Source organism: Canis lupus, chromosome 24 (assembly GCF_003254725.2).
Source record: "Canis lupus dingo isolate Sandy chromosome 24, ASM325472v2, whole genome shotgun sequence".
Taxonomy (NCBI): domain Eukaryota; kingdom Metazoa; phylum Chordata; class Mammalia; order Carnivora; family Canidae; genus Canis; species Canis lupus.
Window position 1 is genome coordinate 43,135,396 of NC_064266.1, and position 19,959 is coordinate 43,155,354.

Here is a 19,959-nt window from a genome sequence, read left to right on the forward strand (position 1 = left end):
GTCTACAGACGGTCGGCTACAGCAACACTCACACCACGTGGCTGGAAAGAGAGCCCAAAACACGAGGGCGTTGGAGCAGTATAACTGGCTTCTCTCCTCACCCATCACCTCCTTGCAGGCACATGTGGATGCCCACACTGTTTGAAGGGCGGGGGGAGGGGAGGAGGGAGCACTCACAGACCAGTTGAGAACCTTGCCCCCCTTGGGGAACTCCTCAAATCACACCTGTGGGTTGCTTCTTCTTGAGGAACAAAAGCCCCTCTCTACCCAATGGTCACTTCCTAGCTAACAAGAACAGAGTTCTCTGTGTCCTTGACACTGGGTGCCCAAGGAGTGAGAGATCCTTCTAGAACCCTTCCCCTGGCCTCAGGGCTCCAGGAAAGGAATATAGAACAGCTTCCAAATCTTAACCAAAGCATGCAGGGGCCTCACAAGGCACCCCCAATCCTGCTTCCAACAGGGCTCTGTGGAGAGAGAAATGGAGCTCCTCCAGAAATACCCTGACACGTAGGTGTATCTCAGCCTGAGGAGGGTTCAAGACTAATTGTTCTCTATAGCCACATTTGAAAGCTTACACATTCAAGTAATGATATCAGCCACTCACTTAGAATGAAAAATAGAATTTATGTGAACTAATTTGTTCTGTAAGTGATTTGTGGAGATAGCTTTTTGAAGGCTTGTTATATTTTCCAAATATTTTCACCAGACGAAGAAAAAGAAGAGGGAGGAGGTGGAGGAGGAGGAGAAAAAGAATATTGCTGGCAAGAATGGAGTGGTTGAAAACAAAACAAAATAAAAATCATGCAAAAATGCCTTGAGCATTATTTTTCATGCTACCATCAGTCGTGAGGGATAAGATATTTGGTTATCGGTCGTAACCTTGGAAACTTCCCTAACCAACTTTCCAACAGAGAAGAAGATCTAGCTGGCAAAGTTCACAGCTCAACTGCCAAATATTCCAACTAAATGATATTATCCAGGTTCATTTTGCAAAATAAATTTAATTTCTTATAGAGAAACTTGAAATTTATAAAAGAACCCTGGAGAATTTGAATTTTAATAATCAATTATTCTTCAGCCTGATTCATCTTATAAACATATGGAATATGCAAAAACTTAAATTAGTTTAAAAAGCCAGCCCTGTAACTCATAGTTGAGGAAAACTTTTACATAAATGAAGAATAATTGCCAAATGCTCTGATGCTATAATACAATTTCTTAGCTCCGCGCGCTGTTTCCTCACTTTGAAAAAGAATTCCTTTCTCCAACGTCATCCTTTTCCAACCAAGAAAACAATTATCTCCTATATCTTATTGTACTCATAAGGAAGGACTATGATTTTTTTTTAATCCTTTTGTATGATTTTCCTAAAATGCTGGAATAATCCTGAGTCTTTACTTCTTTAAGAGAGACGGAGGGGGATGTTCTGTGCAGCACCATCTGCAGGGGTCAGTGGAGGGGACCAGCCCCAGAAAACAAGATGGCCAAGGAGGACCTTCCCTTGGGCCACAAAGGAGAAGGCACGAGGATAAGCCGGGGAGTCTTCATCGGGGGTGATACGTGAAAGCTACTGCTAACTTATCAGCCACTACTTTGTGAATGAGGGTTCTAGGAGCAAGTAGAAAGTCCTTGACTCTATAGTCCCTTTACAATGGGTATAGAATCTTATAAGCCCAAGGATACCACAAAATTAAGTATTAAAAGAAGAAATTTAGTATTTGTACTAACTAGTCCTTTCACTGCACACCTCCAACTGGTATGAGCAGATACTTCAGTAGGACATGTCCCAAACTGCTGTGGACATTCTGGCTACACCTGCACTCTTCAGAGTGGACTCTTTCAAATCTGCTCACATACCTACCTACCTGCGTCTTATCCTAACCTAAACACAGACAACCTTGTCTAGTGGATTTTCTTGAACTGCCCAAACACAACCTAAAATCTTCTCCCATACTAGAGGTTCCATACTTTGGGAAACAAGGATCATGATCCCAGTGGGTCAAAAGACTGATTTACCTATACAATTCTGTATCTTGCCTCACCTCTGCTGGAACTCCTTTGATTCTGACAGCATTGCCATCTTAAAATAACTGGTGATCTAAAGATAATCACTTCCCAAACAAGCTCAGATCTGAGCTGTGAATTTCCTCTGACCAAGGCCGTATCACCAGCTGCCCTGTTTAAGGGAAAAGTGCTGGCCAACCCTGAACACACGTGATCCTTCAAGTCATGCACACCTCAAGTTATGGGACAATCCATCAAGATGTGGGGCTGTTGTTTCCTAGACAGACTCACGTTCACAGCTTCTGCTTTATATTCATCATCACTGTCCGGGGCAGAGAGCGCCAGCAGGATTGGACACACTTTGTTTTCAATATCGTGCTGGGAAATCAGATCTTGTTCCAGAAGAATCAAGAGCACTTCCTGACTCGATTTTCTAACCTAGAAGAGGAAAAAAGGCAAAAGGTGAAACACCAAATGTGCTAAAGTGCTCTTGGGGTGCAGACCAAACTCCCTAACCAGAGCACCAAGCTGGCCCTGACTCCTGTGACACATGTGAGCCACACAGGGCGTCTGGCCCTCCACCTGTACATCCTCCCTGAGGTCTCAGAATATACTGCTCCCTCTGCTAGGCTGGTTCCTACCATTCCTCTCTTTTCGGGCCAAACATCTCCTTCCTTGGAACCCCCTACTCCCGTCTGCCCTCCAACAGCACCCCTCACTTTTTCCTCACGGCTCGTACCCCAGATATCTGCACAGACACATGCCCACAAGTACACAGAAGGCCATAGGGCAGGGGCCCAGAGATGTGCCCTGACAAGGTGGGACTCGGAAACCTCCTCAGTCCAGAGAAAAGGAAGACTGACGAGCTGTAAGCTCTTCACAGTCTGTGTGGGGCAAGCTAGCACTAGAACACAGAGGGACCCCAAGAAGCTGGACAGAGGATATATCTGAGGATATGAAAGCAGAGGAAACTCCAATTTACAGAGCAAGGAATGGAAGATGTAGCACCTTGCAGTGATGGTGAAGCAGGAAAGAGCAATGTTCTTGCATGCTCTTGCATGACCCAGAGCATGTAGACAGAATGGCAGGTTAGCAGACAGCAGTTACAAAAGAACCCACAGAGGCGCTCCGATGTGGAAGCTTCCAAACAAGTGACAAGATGAAAACGGTATTTTAGAAAGATCATTCCGGTAGCGGTGTTCCAAGTCAACTGGTGGCAATGAAAGGCTGAGGGTAGAGAGGTCAGCCAGGTAGCCACTGCAACAGCCCTGGCAGGAGGGGCGGGCAGAGGAAAGGTGATGCTCCAGCAATATTACCAGGCCTGGGTGACAGGATGCACAGTGTCCAACCAGAGGCAGAAAACGTCCCCAATAATTCAGGTGTCAGATGCTTATTGAACTTCTGGCACATGCCAGGAGCAGAGAACATGAGAGGAACACAGCCCAGGAGGGCCAAACCCATTGGCCACTCACCACAAGACCCAGTTCCAGGTGGCAGCAGGGCTGGAAGGATGCTGCAGGCAGGGGCAGCAGGCGCTCAGTGGACATGGAGCAAATGGCAAAGGCAGTCAGAAGCCTGCTGAGGGCAGCAGGGTAAGGGGTGGACCCCAAACATTATGTGTTCATCCAATCTCTGGAATCTCTGAATAGGACCTTCTGTGGAAAAAGAGTGTCTGCAATGTGATTGGGGGTCACGTGAAAGACCTGGAGGTCATCCAGGATTACTCAGTGACCCAACCCGGGCAATCACAAGTGTCCTTATAAAAGAAAGGCAAGGGGAGAGAGCAGACAGGAGAAGGCCAAAGGAAAACAGGAGCAGAGGCTGGGGCGATGCAGCTGGAGGCCAAGGAAGTCGGCACCTCCAGAAGCTGGGAGAGGCAAAGAACAGATTCTCCCCTGGAGCCTCTAGAGTGAGCATGACCCAGACATTGCCCCGAGCTTGGACTTGCAACCTCCATATCTAAGAGAATAAATGTCTGCTATGTTAAGCACCCCACTTGTGGTGCTTTGTTCCAGCTGCCCCTGCAGACTGTTAGAGCGAGCAAGGAACATGGAGAGGACAGTGGGCTCAAAGATAAGAGATGAACCCTGGGGACGTGGGGCAAGTCAGGTGACAGCGCCTCAGGCAACCTGGGGGAGGCAGGGCCAGGGCCTCTGGACATTATGCCAGGGCCCCAGGGAGCCCCAAGGGTTGGAGGGCAGAGTGACAAGAGCACACACGGCTTCAATGAGGGGGACAACGTGGAAGCCTCAAGCAGCTCTGAAAGCTGCAAGAGCAGGCAGGGGCTCCCGGGAAGGGACGCTCTGGTCCAGGCAAGGATTCGGGGAGTGGGACCCAGAAATGAGAGGGGAGGTAGGAGAGACGCTGCCAAAGAGAGCTCAGCTTGTCACTAAAGATGATCCTGGAAAACCAAACATAACCCTGGGGTCTTTGGCTCAGGCCACCAAATCACCAAAAAGAAAAAATGAAGAGAAGCAAGACTGAAGGTAAAAAGAACTAGGGTGGGTATCTGAGCTTGGGGGCCCGATGTGAGCAACAGAGGCCTCAGGAGAACCACCAGTGGTCAGTGCAGACTCTTGAACTCCAGAGGCCTGGGGGAGAGACAGCCACGTGCATGCGGCTCTGGCCAGGCTCCTGGAAGCAGACAAGACCACCAGGGGAATCCTGGCACTATAAGAGAAAGACCTGACAACAGTCTAGAGGGCAGGCCAGAGCCCGGGCCAGTGCTGGAGCCTGGGGAAGGGAAGTGGCAGGGCACTTGGGTCACCCACAGGAAACCCTGCAGTGGTCTCCAGGCAGTGCCCCATCTGCATCCTGTAGTCACTAACTGGGCCTTCTGGGGCCAGGGGCTGAGTGCTCTCTGAGCCGTGGCTTCTTGTCTATAGAAGTGCACAAGGACAGTACCTGCCTCTCAGGGCAGCTGTGGGGTGACACGACCTACACACATGAAGGCTCAGAACAGTGTGTGGGGCCCGGTCTCCCCAAAACGAATACCACTTTCCTGTTACTGAACTCCTGTAACTAGTCGCCAAGAGAGGGATGTAAGTGGTAAGACGATCTCAGTGCACATCAATCTACCGATGAGCTCCAGGAGGAACAGAGAACACGTCCTGGTCACTTTTGCATCCTGTCATTGGGGAGAGCAACATTAAATATCTAAGAGGCAGCCGAAAAACGTTTCTTCAAAAACCCAAAAGTCGTTAATGGTGACAAATGGTGAAAAAAAATCAAGTAAAGGCCAAAAAAGAAGTCACTGGATAGATAAATAAATTGTGGCAAGAATATAAATGCAATGCCATCACACGGTTAAAATGAATGACCACGAGCTCTTAGGATCAATATGGATAGATCTTAAAAACAGAGGGATAAAAGCAAGTGGCAGAATGGAAAGCACAGTCTGATGCCATTTATATAAGGTTTTAAAGCACCTAAAACAGGATGCTCTCTTATTCATGGCCACTTACACAAGTGGTAGGACCATAAAACTCTGGATGGGAAGGAGACCCTGGGCTGAGGGTAGTGGTTTCCTACAAAAGGGGAGGGAGGGAAGAGATGGCAAGGGGAGGGCACAGCAGAGCCTTAACCATATCTATAACCTGTATATTAAAAAAATAAAACAGGTCTAAAGCAAAATTACAAAAGTTAAACATTTGCTGAGTGAGTATAGTAGGTATATGGTATTTATTACACAGTCCTCTCGTGTGATTAAAATATTTCGTGGTTTTTTTTTAAAAAACAAATTTTTGAAGACAGAAAGACACCAGATTTCATAGTGAGATGAGTTAAGTCCGTGGCAAGACACCTCTCAGCTGGCTCTTGGGCCATTGGCTGCAGGGCAGTGACCCTGCCTGGCTGGGAGCCCATGCAGGGTAGAGGCTATACAGACTCCTTTCAAGAAGCTTGGCAGTGGGGAAGGGAGTGGTGGTACACTCAGGGTAACGGCCAGAGCACAGAGGGTTGAGGAGATGTAGGCATATGAAAATCCAAAGAGAACAGCCAATGAGAGAAACTGGAAAAATAAGCCAGCTATGAGACAAGAAGATGGGAACAGAGAGATAACCCCCTTCCCCCTGTGACAGAAGGCAAGTAGCTCAGGACAGCTGAAGAAATATGGCCATACCACAAGAGGAGAGTTGACAGCTGATTCAGTGCCACAGTTCTACTACAACTCTACCAGGTACCAGGCCCTGTGCTAGGCCCCAGGGATGAATCAAGTCAGACACAGTTCCTACAGCCAGTGCTCAGAGTCTAAAATGGGAGAGAAAATACTTATCACAACATCCAGAAGAGCCCGGGCAATCCCAACACATAACACCATGTGCACCTCAGGAAACCAGGCCTGGCATCCTGGGCTCCCTCTCCAGCTCAGCCGCATCCTGCACACACACAATCACATTTCTCTGCACCCCAGCTCCCACACCTCTAAACCAGAGGAAGTAATGAGCATGCCCATACGTCACAGGGTGGTTAGGAAGAGGAAACAAGATAATCCTTGCTAATCCTGGAGCATGGTACGTCACACAGAGAGCTCAAGCTGTTAGCAGTACCGGCAACCATAGTAATGATACTGCTATCATGCCCGATTTTGTGATTTCATACCTCCCATGAGTCACTGCAAAGTGCAATGGCCCTGAAGAGTGCCTGGTGAGCAGAGGGAGGCCTGAGCTGCAGATGCTCAGCAGGACCTCACAGACCCACTCCCACAGGCAAAAGAATCTGATTCTTGGTGGAATTCAGAATCCTACCTCCTTGGGGACCCTGTGGTCCCCCCATAGGGGGGATGTCTGCAAGGGCTGGCCTCAGTTAAAGTGAGGCAGAGATGGAGAGGAGGGACATCTGGAAGGAGCAAGGCTGCCAGCATGGGTAAAGCAGAAGAGAGGCACAGGTGCAGTGGCATCATGGCAGGACAGAGACGGGTGGCCCACGAAGGAGTTGGCTGTGCCTGAAGGCATTAGAGTCTGAAGGAAAAACTTTCAGGGAGATCTGACGCTGCCACATTTCTGTGTTTAAAGGTGACAGGAACGGAGAAGAGGGGGTGTACCCAAGAGTTATATGTTTATTATGGAAATGAAGGAGGCATGGTAAGGTCTAGCTGGGCATGAGGGGGAGGAGGGAGGATCTGGATGGCCCCAGGCTGTGGCTCCAGGAAACTGAAGGAAGTATGTGGTGGGTCCACCCGTTGAGAGAGCAGATAAAGACCAAAGGCCTCTATTTTCTGGGTGAAGTAAAAGGCAAGGTCACTCATCTGGTGTACAGCATGGCAAGGTGGAGAGGCTTGATGACAGTGGCAAAGGTCTGAAAGAGCTGCCTTGGATAATGTCAGGCCAGCTGAGGAGGGACGAGTGGAAGGGTCAGCAGGCAGCACTGTGAGACTGGCTGTGATAAGAATCTAGAAATCTACGATGGCACTAATCAAGACGTGGGAGTCTGTGGGTTGCGGATGGGTGGGCAGGCAGAGCCAGAGAGGTGGAGGCACTGTCAAAAAGACAAAAATGGGGGGTGTGTTTGGGGAGGCCAGAAAGAGGAGGATGGGGGAGGGAGATGGGAGCCATAGGCCTCCAGGACCAGAAGGCTCAGGGTGGCGGCAGAGCAGGGAGGGACAGGCAAGGAGCTGGGGTCCAATCACAGTTCCAGCCTCTCCCCTTCTGGAACCAAAGAGATGGCAATGATATATGACAAAGGTCAAAGAAATGTCAAGTTCTTTGGCCCAGTACAATCTCATCTTCAAGAATATATCCAAAAGAAAAGAACAGTGAATGGAAGAATAAAACTGCATCCTTTATAATGCTCACTGCATCCACTGCACCAAAAGGCTGAAAGAAAGCTAAGCATTCAACAAAAGTAAAAATACGAAGATTATGAAGATGTATAATGTCTACTACACACTGGTGAGCTTTCTGGGGCAGGAAATCTGTCCTACTCATGTCTTTATCCCCAGCACAAAGCACCACGCTTGGCTCATAACAGGCACTCAGAAGCTGTCGGAATAAATGAATGAATGGGAGAGACCGCATCACATTATGATTAGACACATGTGGGAAAAAATGGAAGCACCTGAAGAAGAAAATGCAAAGATAATCACAATACTGACATCAGGAGAGTGGAAATAGGAGGACTTTCTTCCTTATTTAAACACCACATTTAATCGTGTCACAGTATAACAGAGTATTTGCTCTTTAAAAATGCTTAGATTAAGGGAAAAATACAAGCTGAAACTAGAACTTCTTGAAAATAACAAAAATGAAAACGTGGCATATCATTAAAAATTATAAATACAAGGGAGCCTGGGGGGCTCAGTTAAGCGTCCAACTCAATTTTGGCTGAGGTAATGATCTCAGAGTCATGAGATCAAGCCCCATGTCCAGCTTTGTGCTGGGCGTGGAGCCCTGCTTGAGATTTTCTCTCTCTCCCTCTCCCTGCTTTGTGACCCCCCAAAATTATAAATACATTTTGCCTTTGTGCAAATCCACTCCCACAATAACTCACAGAAATAGAAAGGCTACAAAGCTACTTACTATTTTTTTTTAAGATTTTATTTATTTATTCATGAGACACACAGAGAGAGAGGCAGAGACATAGGCAGAGGGAGAAGCAGGCTCCCTGTGGGGAGCCTGATGCAGGACTCAATCCCAAGACCCAGGATCGCGACCTGAGCCAAAGGCAGACATTTAACCACTAAGCCACTCACACATCCCTTGCTGCAATAATTTTAAAGTGACAAAATAACCCAAATGTCTATCAATAAGCTATGCCCAGTGGAGTATGATGCTGCTGGAAAAAGGGATGAGGAAGCTTGGCCTAGACTGCTATGGATTGATCTGCAGAATATGCTGGACAGTGGGGAAAAAAAGCAAGGGACAGAGCATCATAAACAGTATGCCACTTTATATCTGAGAAAATAATGAGGTACAGAACACAAGGACATGTGCATAAGTGCTTAAAGTTAATAGTATTTTTTAAAGCTAAGAATAAATGAAAACCTAGAAAAAATGGCTATGTACAGGGGAGGGAGGGAACAGATGGGGGAGGTAGGGATGGAAGTCAGATTTTTCTTTTCTTTTTTTTTTTTTAAGATTGTATTTATTTATTTTAGAGAGGGAGGAGGGGCAGGGGGGAGAGAGAGGGAGAGAGAAAGAACCTCAAGCAGACTCTGCACTGAGCGTGGAGCCCAACATGGAGGCTTGATCTCATGACCTTGAGCTCATGACCTGAGCTGAAACCAAGAGTTGGACACTTAAACCGACTGAGCCATCTGGGCATCCCAGAAGTCAGATTTTTCTGAATGTATTTTGTCTTACAGTTTTGACTTGAATTATGTAAAAACATTTTAAATAATCAGAAATCTAAATTAAATCAAATGTAAAAGCTAAGGCAATTCCTAAAAAAAAATAAATAAATGAGCCTAACTGTGGATTAAGTTGGGAGTTTAGGCACAAAGAGAAAGATTAATACAAATGACTTTGAAACACAGTCTCACTAATATTAACGTTAATATGACTGTGCATCTCCAGTAGGAGACAGCCCCAAAACAAAAAGAACAGCAAAGAAATCTCAAACTATATTCAGTTATCTTACCACACTGTTAGTAATCATACTGTTAGCAATCATACTAGTATTTTTATTTTGGACACACAAACACATTAATGCCACGAAGAAGAAAGATTTATATACTGTGTAGAAAAAAAGTTATGAATAGGCAGCCCGGTGGCTCAGCAGTTTAGCGCCACCTTTAGCCCAGGGCCTGATCGTGGAGTCCCAGGATCGAGTCCACATTGGGCTCCCTGCATGGAGCCTGCTTCTCTCTCTGCCTGTTTCTCTGTCTCTCTCTGTGTGTGTCTCTCATGAATAAATAAAATCTTTAAAAAAAAAGTTATGAATATAAAATCAAGTAAGTAAAAGCCCTATAATCCTAAGTTCAATTTTGGAAATATCAATACAAACTTATGGCTAAGAATTTTGTAAAGAACAGATAAGACTGACAAAACCCAAATCCAGTGGTTACACTGCTTTTCTGCTTCCCGATCTGATGCAGCAGGAAAACACAGCAGCACCTAAAAAGGATTCCCGTTACACTGCACAAAACTCTGAATCTGACCAAGCCTCTAGACTTAACCTGCCGCTTAGAGGAAGTACTGGGAATAGAGGAACATTTTAAACCACACTATGGGGATGTGATCAGCTAGATCCCAAAGGTGGGGAGTCCTACAGGCTACTGACCTAGTTTCCTAGACCAGTGGAGTAAAGGGGAGGATGAACAATTATAAATTAAAAGAGATTTAAAAGGCACATCAACCAAATGCACTGTGTGGACCTTATGTGAATTCTGATTTAAAGAGACCACCCACAAAAAAAAAAAAAAAAAAAAAAAAAAAAAACATTTCTGAGAAAACTGGAGAAATTTGAACGATGACTAAAGATTAAAATGATATTAAGAATTTATTGATAATTTTTATACAATGGGATTGCTATTATGTTTCTTTTTTAAAGTGTCTGTATTTCTCAGAGGGTAATAATAATAATAATAATACTAAGGCATTTACGGTTAAAATGATATGGTATCTGGGAAATGCTTTTATCTGGGTTGGATTATCTCAAGATAAATGAAAACAGACTGGTCAAATGTTAATGATGGTCGAAGCTGGCTGAAGAGTACATGGACATTCATTTTAATATTCTCTCTACTGCTGTGTGTTTGAAAATTTCCATAATAAAAAGTTTAAAAAAAGAAATATCTCATGATAATAAGAATGAGTGCTGTCTATCTGCCTTCGTGATTGGAGGAACTGCGCACAAACAGATCTTTTGTTCTTGACTCGCTTAACTCTGAGAAGCTGTTCTCAGAATTATGAATATCAGCTAAAATAAGACTAAGGAGAATTTGCTGCACAGATCTTAAGGTCACAGTTTTTCACACCTGGTTGTTTGGATCCGTAAGGTACCTCACCACAATCGGTGTGAGATATTCAGAAAGCACCACTGGAAAATTTGATCTGTTTTCTTGTAAAAAAACAGCAATAGGAGGAATCTGTTCCATCAGTTCATTCCGCACTGTGGGCTCTGCAGCAATAAAAAATCAGAAAAGAATTATATAAGAATAAGCCAAGCATCTTATAGAGTGTATAGTGAGAGTTTCTAGCTTTTCTTACTAAAATACTTCATCAAGAAAATTAGACAAATGCAGTTTAAAAATCATTTCCCATTTAGAGTATTTATGCTACAGACAGGCTTAAAAAGCTAATAAGCTATCCGGCAATATAAAAACATAAAAGGAAGAGAGAATGACAACTCTATTATAACAAGCCATATATAAATCGAGGAGGGAGCAAGAAGTCTGCATGCTGGGCCAGCGTCCAAAAGCCATTACAACTAATGGCATATATGCCAGACCTATGGGTTGTGCTTATTTAAATTCCAGCCAGAATGTATACATTATAAATAATTCTTTCATAAATGCACTCCCCCACAATCCACGCATCCCAATTATTTCTAAGGCAAAGCATTAAACAAAAGAGCGGCTCTAGCTCCAATATACCACATTAAATTTAACACAAATATATAATTGCTTCAGCACTGTAAATGGTGACTCATTTACAAAGAGAATCCATTTAAGGACTCAAAACATTCACTTGGGCCTTTTTAAAAGCATTGTGTCATATTCAGATGAATATTTTAAATGAATACAGGAGCTATGTGGAAGGCTTATTTTTCTATTTTCGGTTAAAATGATCAAAATCTAAAGCAAGCATAAGACTCCTGAAACTTTCTGAAGCTGTTCACCAATCATTACAAATGGGGGGTGGGTGGGGGCGGGGGGTGCCAGGCAGCTGTCAGTACTGGTAGCCCCAACACCTGCTCGTCTCACTCCTCTTTCCTGGGGGTGTGGGGTGCGGGGGAGCACAGGAGGGACACCATGTCTCCTGCACTGTGGTATGCTTCCTCCCAGGACAGCAATCATGGAGAGGTAGAAAGAGAAAGGAAAATCAAGATTAGCCTACAAAGATCACAGGTGAGGCAAACTAATGACTGGGCTTGTTCTAATCCAAAAGACTTCTTTTGATTTGATATTTCTTAGCAACCAACAGTCTGGCAAAACTCATGAACTACAAAGGCCTTAACTGCCGGGGCAGCTAGCATTCATGGCCATTAGTCATTCTAATTTTCTAAAAATAAGGATAATTTGATGCCAAATAAGACACCCATTCTTCACGACAAAACCCATTCATGCTTAGACATTGCTTAAAAATGTATTGATTAATACACAGTTTTTCTTTTTAATGCACTATCATTGGTTATACACAATTTCTTGGAAATACACAAAAAATAAAAGTATACAATCCTTGTACAAACCTGCGTCTTCTGACAACCTGACCACGATCTCCATTACCGTTAAGAGGTCCTCCTCATTGTTACTGAAGTCCCGGAGGATATCGAGCAGCCCTCTGGCAATAATCTGACTGTAGGGACGAGAAATGATCCATACGGTTACATGGGCAACTCTGACTGCCGGTGTGCTAATTATAGGCGTTGTGTTAAGAGCAGGTAATAAACCAAGGAATAAAGGAAAGCCCATGACCTCTATCCAGAGGGAGGACAGACCATCAAGGAACATCCAAAGATGGTCCGTACAATGTGGGTCACCATCCTTTAGGAACCAGAACCATACCCTCCAGTCTGGTGGTCACTGGAGGTTGACACTGTTCACTTGGCACTCGACAAAAACCTTTTTGTCCTTTTCTGATTGATTCTTCAGGCATAGATAGAAGAGAGGCCCCATGGCAGTGGGTGGGAATTAAGTGACCAATAAATGCAGAAGGAAAAGATCCAAAGAGTGGCCTCAATCTCGAGTGGCCTCTACCTACCAGGTGTCAGCAGAATCCCCCCTGGCTCTCCTCTATCCCGTGATGGGACAACTAAAAATGTCTCTAGACATTGCCACAGGTCTACCAGGGACAAAATCAGCCCTGACTGAGAACCATCTCATTAGAAGATTAAAGGTATAAAGGAACCCTCTCTACTAGCTTTGGAATTCTTCCATAAATCTAAAACTGCTTCAGGCACCTGGATGACACAGTTGCTTAGGCGTCTGCCTTCAGCTCTGGTCATGATCTCAGGGATGGAGTTCTGCATTGCTTCTGCCTCTGGACCTCCCCCCACTTGTACTCTCTCTCTCTTGCTCTGTCTCTCTCAAATAAATAAATAAAATCCTTAAAAAAAAATCTAAAACTGCTTCCAATGAAGTTTAAAGACAAAACAAAACACAAAGACTAAATAAATACATACATACATACAAAGTCACGAAGAGGTACTACTACATCCACTAGAAGAACTAAAGTTATGGGGTGTCTGGGTGACTCAGTAGGTGGAGCATGCGACTCTTGATCTCAGGGTCATGAGTTTGAGCCCCACGTTGGGCATGGAGCCTCATTAAAATAAAACTGAGAAAAAGAAAAAAATAACTAAAATGATAATAATAATACCTATGCTGGCAAAGATATGGGACAACAGGAACCCACAGACATTATTGGTTGGAATGCAAAATAGCACCGTAATTTAGAAAACAACTGGCAGTTTCTCAGAAAGCTAAATATACATTCAACCCAGCAATTCCCTCTTAGGTATTTACCTAAATGAAATGAAAACTTATGTTCACACACAGACTTGTACACAAATGTTCATATTAGCATGATTCACAATAGCCACAAAATGTAGAAAAAACATCTCTGGATTCTTCAACTGGGGAACATATACACAAGACACCAACTATCCACACAATGGAGTACAACTTGGCACTCAAAAGGAACCCCAGAGGTAACAACAGGCTGAATTTCAAATGTATTTTACTAAGAAAAAAGAAGCCAGAGAGAAAGCACAACATACCATATGATTCCATTTACATGAAATTCTAGAAAAAGGAAAACTTTAGCCTTCAGAAACAAATTGATGGTTGTTCCATCCACAGCGAGGAGGGAGCAAGAGACTGATGCAAAGGGATGAGCAAGGTAACAAGGGAATGACAGAAATGTTAAAATGTTGACTAGGCCGAGGTTTGCATGACTATGTACATTTATCCAAACTCAGCTCACTGGATGCTTTAGATGGGTGTATTTTACCACGTGAAAAATATGCCTCAGTAAAGCTGTTTTAAACAAAGACATTAACAAGGAGAAAAATCAGTGCGATCAGCAGTAGCTTACTTGTGGCCTGGAGGCCTCGGGGCACAGAAGAGGGACAGGCACTCCTGAAAGGCTTCTTGGAACAAATGGAAGCCTGCCTGCCTCTGCCTGTTCCTCTGAGCCCCTGACAACCCAAGGACAACACGCATCAGGATTAGCTGAAGTCAAAAACCCACCTTGACTTGCTGGAAAAGACTAGAAATGTGAATTCAAAGAGGTAGTCTTTTGGCCCAGCACACTACAGGAAGAAATCCATCAACTCAAGCCTGTCCACGGAGAGACTTATACCACCCCTGGGATGAAAGGTCAAGATCTGGCAGCTAGGACGTTTGGGAAAGTCGAAAACAGACACTATAAAGTCCCTGATTACATTTCACTGGACCACATTCAGGTTGGCCTCCTCTGGGAAATCAAGCAACTAAGATCCCCAATCTGCTTCTAGGGCCATAGAATGGATAGACAGATCTGCATCCAGCCCCAAGTGGTCACAAGGGACCTGCCCTCTTAAGGAAAGTGAGGAGAGGGGTAAGAGAGGGCCCCTGAAGCAGGGAGGGACGAATCCACCACAGTGAATACAGAATGGGAGAGAGCTAAAGACTCAAACAAATCTATGCTTTGGCACCAACACTCTGGAAAACCTGGCTGCTTTATGGAATGACCTGAAGAGGTCATAGGGAGAAGCAGAGTCCAGAAGCATCAGCCTCAATACTTCTCCGTGTCAACTATGCTAATGAGAAGAAGAGAGAACTGCTGTGCATGACTGAAAAAAGTGTTAGAAAGGTTAAACGAGCTCATGCACAGGAAGCTCACAGCCTAGTCCTTGGCCCATGGTAAGCCCCATAGCATGACAGCCATCAGTACTACAATATAAGCAAAGAACTGCAATTAAATGTCTACTGAAGAGGGAGGTTTAAATAAATGATGTTATACCTATATAACAGCGTTCTATATGGAAGCACTTGTAAAGGTACCTATAGATATGCACTCACTTAGAAAGATGCCCATGAAAATTCACGTAAATGAGAAAACGAGGTGAAGCATTTTATATGCAGTGTGAGCCTATTTCTTAATATGAATTGAATTTATGTACATATGTGCAATACATATACTCATATATACATACACTCATTTAGGGAAAAGTCTGAAAGCATATACTACCCTAGACTGTAGTAGGGGAAGAAGGGAAACTCTCATTATTTTAACTTCTGTAATTACTAAATGTTTCAAGTACGTGTCATTTTTGTGAATTTTTTAAAGTATGAGGAGGATGGTTCAATTTTACACGGCAATGTTTCCTGGAAATCTTACCATGGAAATGACCCCTTATGTCTTTGTCCCTTCCTTCCCTCACCCATCTCATGCAGTCACTATCATGAATTTGGCCCAAAAGATGAGCCAGTTCCAGAGCCTACCCTGAAGGGCACAGTTTAGACCCAGATGCAGGCAAGAAAACTGAAGATGATGGACAGTGACAAGAACCTTAAGAAAGAGAAGAACGTAGAGGAGCTGAGTGTGATGACGAGCAAGAAGCAGGCAGAAGGATATCAGACCCAGATGCGGGAACATTCAGACAAGGGCTTTAAAATAAGTGTGATTAATATGCTGAAGGTCTTTTGGAGGAGTTGGGCATGCTAAGGAATATAGGAACGCTCTGTACTTTCTGCTCAATTTTTCTTGAAATCCAAAATCGCTCTCAAAATTAAAGTTTATTAATTAAATTTAAAAAATGAAAGTGAAATAAAGACTGTTTCAGACAAAAGTGGTGAGAATTCACTGATAGTAGTCTTGTGCTATCAAGAATTGTTAAAGGAAGTCCTCAAAGCAAAAGGATGCTGGGTGAAAATGGGCATTTTGCAAAAAGAAATAAAAAGCACAAAAAAGGTATAAATGATGGTAAATATAAAAAATATTTTTGTTGGGGATCCCTGGGTGGCTCAGCGGTTTGGCGCCTGCCTTTGGCCCAGGGCGCGATACTGGAGTCCCGGGATTGAGTCCCGCGTCGGGCTCCCAGCATGGAGCCTGCTTCTCCCTCCTCCTGTGTCTCTGCCTCTTTCTCTCTCTCATTCTATGTCTATCATGAATGAATGAATGAATGAATGAATAAATAAATAAATATCTTTTAAAAATATATATATATTTTTTGTCATTTTAATCACTTTAAAAGATAGTTGCAAATCTTCAGGAAATAAAGTAACAAGGTATCGTGGGATGTATAACACGTGTGGAAGCAAAATGCAGAAAAACAACAGCACAAAAGATGGGGAGGCGGCCACAGAAGCCCTCTGAAGTGTGTTCTGTACTCCTGGCACGTTCTCACATTGTACCTTGCAGTGTATGCAGAGTGGTAGCATTTTATTTCAACATATATTGTAATAAGTTAGAGGAATATATTATAATCCCTAGAATAACCAATAACAATTTTTTAAAAGAGGCATAACTAATAAGCCATAGCGAGGATACAGTGGAATCAAAAAACAAAAAGTCCATAGGACAAAAAAACTGATTCTCTTATTTCAAATAATGAAATAATGAATAATATGAATAATAATGAAATTAATATAGCAAGAAGAGTTGAGTCAATAGAAAACAAATGGCAAGATGGCATATGTAAACCAAACCATATCAATAATCACTTCAAATGTACATGATCTAAGGGCACCTAGGTGGCTCAGTGGCTGAGCATCTGCCTTTGTCTCTGGTTGTGATCCCAGGGTCCTGGGAACAAATCCTGCATTAGGCTCCCCACAGGAAGCCTGCTTCTCCCTCTTCCTATGTCTCTGCCTCTCTTTGTGTCTCATGAATAAATACCATATTTAAATATATATATATATATACACAATATACATGATCTAAATGTTGAAATTAAAAGAAGCGGTTGTTACACTGGGTAAAAAAGCAAGACCCAACTATATGTCTTCTATAATAACCACACTTTAAACACCAGACATGGATAGGTTAAAAATAAAAGTATACAGAAATATAACATACAGATAGCAATCAAAAGAAAGTTAAGTATATACATTAAATTCAGACAGTAAGCTTCAGAGAAAGGAATAATACTAGGGACAAAGGATACTACACAAACACAGACAGATCAACTTATTATTTATTTATTCGAGAAAACAGAACACTACTAAATGTGTATGTACCCAAGAAGAGAGCTTCAAAATATACAAACTGTTAGATTTGAACAATAGAAAAATCCAAAATTGTAAGTGAGATTCCAAGATTCTTCTCTCAGTAACAGACAGAGCAAGTAGATAGAAAATAAGAAAACAGAAGACCTGAACAATGTTCTCAGCCAATTTGTCCTGACATTTATAAGACACACTATCCAAAAACCCTGGGATGTACATTCCTTTCAAGTGTACGCGGAATCTTCACCACCATAAAATAATTCCAAAAAATTTAAAAGACGAGAAATAATACAAAGTATGTCTCTGACCACAGAAGACTTAAACTCAGAATAAAATAACAGAAAGATACCTGGAAAAAGCCTCAAATATTTGGAATTTAAACAACGTACTTCTAAATAACTCATTGGTCAAAGGAGAAATCACTATAGACATTAAAAATACTTTACACTGAAAGGTAATAAAAATATGAATACCAGAACATGAGGATGCGCCTAATATAACACTGAAGTACTTACAGCACTTAACAGCAATCTTACAATTTAAAATGCAAATATTATTTTAAAAAGACCAAAAAAATAGTTAAACATATCTTACAAGAAGAAAAAGAACAGCAACTAAATACCTCCCCAAAAAAGAAAATAATACGAATTAGAGCAGAAATTACTGAACTAGAAAATAAACACACAATAGAGAATATCATAGCCAAAACTTGATTCTTCAACAGAACTAATATACTTAATAGTCCTCTGGTAAGAATTATCCAGGGGAAAACAAAAGAAAAGGCACCAATTACCAATAACAGAATGGAAAATGGGGCCATACTACAGATTTCACAGACAATAAAAAGAAAATTGCTATTTCCCAACACATAATGAGATAACAGATCTAAACAATGATTATTTGTGACCACTAAAGTCATGAGAAGAAAGGCTGGTGGGGAATTTTATAATGAAAGAATCTAACACCTGCGCCCACTGCTCAATATGAACATCTCCAAAAGTGGGACACCCAGACATTGTTTCCCAATGTTTTGTAATGAGAAGTATACAAAACAACACATGAAGTATTGTTGCAAAAAAAAAAAAAATTGAAGCAGAATCTAATCAAGTCTCCAAATGTAATTTTTGATTTATAGAAAATACAAAGGACAAAAGATTATGTTAAATTATGCCATGAGAATAATGACCACCGAATCCAGAATGTGGAAAATTCTACAAGACTAATGACCCCTTCAACAAACAGATGATGTAGAGAGAAGATGAGAGGGAGAATCAATTAGAGATTAAAAGAGATTTAAGACCAAAAGGAAAAAAAACTGTAAACAAACAAACAAAAAGACTTAAGAGACCTATCTACCTAATGAAATGTGTGGACCTTATTTGGATCATGATTCGAACAAATCAACCATAAAAAGGCATTTTTGAGGGAAAATTTAACATAGACTGGTCAACTGGAAGGCATTATTGTCAACTGGGTTGAGTGTGATAATGATACTACAGTTAGAATTAAAGTCTCTAGCTGGATAAATGATATGATGCCTTGGATTTCCTTTAAAACACACCAGCAAAAAAAGCACAAAACTTTTACAGAGAAAACGACCAAATGTTATTGGGACATTAAAGAAAACCTACATAAATATAAAGATATACCATGTTTATGGATTGGAAGTCTAAATATTGTAAAGAGGGCAATACTCTCCAAACTGACCTATTCATTCAGTGCAAACCTAAGCAAAATTCTAATAGGTGTTTTATTAGCATCTGATAAACTGATGTTGAAATTTATATGAAAATGCAAAGGACCAAGAATAATAAATCATATCAAAGAAAAACAAAGTGGCAAGTCTTGCTTAATCAAGTATCAAGACCCACTAAAATCTACAGTCATCAAGACAGTATGGTATTGGCCAAGGGGGAGACAAACAGACTACTGAAAGAGACAGTCCAGACAAAGGCTATTAAAGACTGGATTAGAACAGAGGTGGTACCCCAGAGCAACGAGGAAAAAATGTATTTTTGATAAGTGGTTCTGTGACAATAGAGAAAATGAAACTGGATCCCTCCTTCATACAATGAACAAAAATTACTTTCAGATGGATCGAAGACCTAAATGTGAAAGGAAAAAAAAGAGCTTTTAAAGCAATATAAAACAGTATGTTTATGATCTTTTGGTGGAGGAAGACATTTTAAAGAAGCTTCAAAATGCACTAAGGATAAAAGTCAATGTTGATAAATTTACATCAAAATGAACAGCTTCTGGTCACCAAAAGAACACTGTAAAGAGAGCTGAAACAAGCACAGGATGAAGGAAGATGTTTGCCATACATAACTGACCAAGGTTTGAAATCTAGAATATACAAAGAGTTCTTATAAGTCAATAATAAAAAGAGAAACAATCCATCTTCCCTTTACCCACCAAAGAAAGTTTTTTTTTTCAAAGAAAGATTTTAAACAGGCACTTCACAAAAAAGAAATACAGATGTCCAGCAAACATATAAGAAGGTGTTCAAATTCAAAAATAAATAAAATGGAAATTAAAATCACAAAATGATATTATACGCTAGCACATGACCAGATTGGCTAATATCTTACAATCTGACGATACCAATCAGCAGATAAAATGTAGGGCAAAAGTGGGAGTGCAAC

At 42.1% G+C, this 19,959-nt stretch overlaps 1 protein-coding gene across 8 annotated transcripts in view; it reads right to left on the reverse strand.

The window, feature by feature from the left end:
* The window catches only part of LOC112674177 (serine/threonine-protein phosphatase 4 regulatory subunit 1-like), an 81,690-nt gene that overhangs the window by 30,003 nt on the left and 31,728 nt on the right, over positions 1 to 19,959 (reverse strand). For 7 of the 8 annotated variants that reach the window (XM_049100498.1, XM_049100496.1, XM_049100495.1 and 4 more), the window contains 3 exons: positions 12,352 to 12,458; positions 10,919 to 11,061; positions 2,296 to 2,442 (listed from right to left, as the gene is read on the reverse strand). In XM_049100498.1, coding sequence (XP_048956455.1) covers positions 2,296 to 2,442; positions 10,919 to 11,061; positions 12,352 to 12,458 — 397 coding nt within the window. Of the gene's footprint in view, positions 1 to 2,295; positions 2,443 to 3,476; positions 3,660 to 10,918; positions 11,062 to 12,351; positions 12,459 to 19,959 lie in introns of those variants that run through there. The other variant, XM_049100502.1, reaches the window with a different exon arrangement.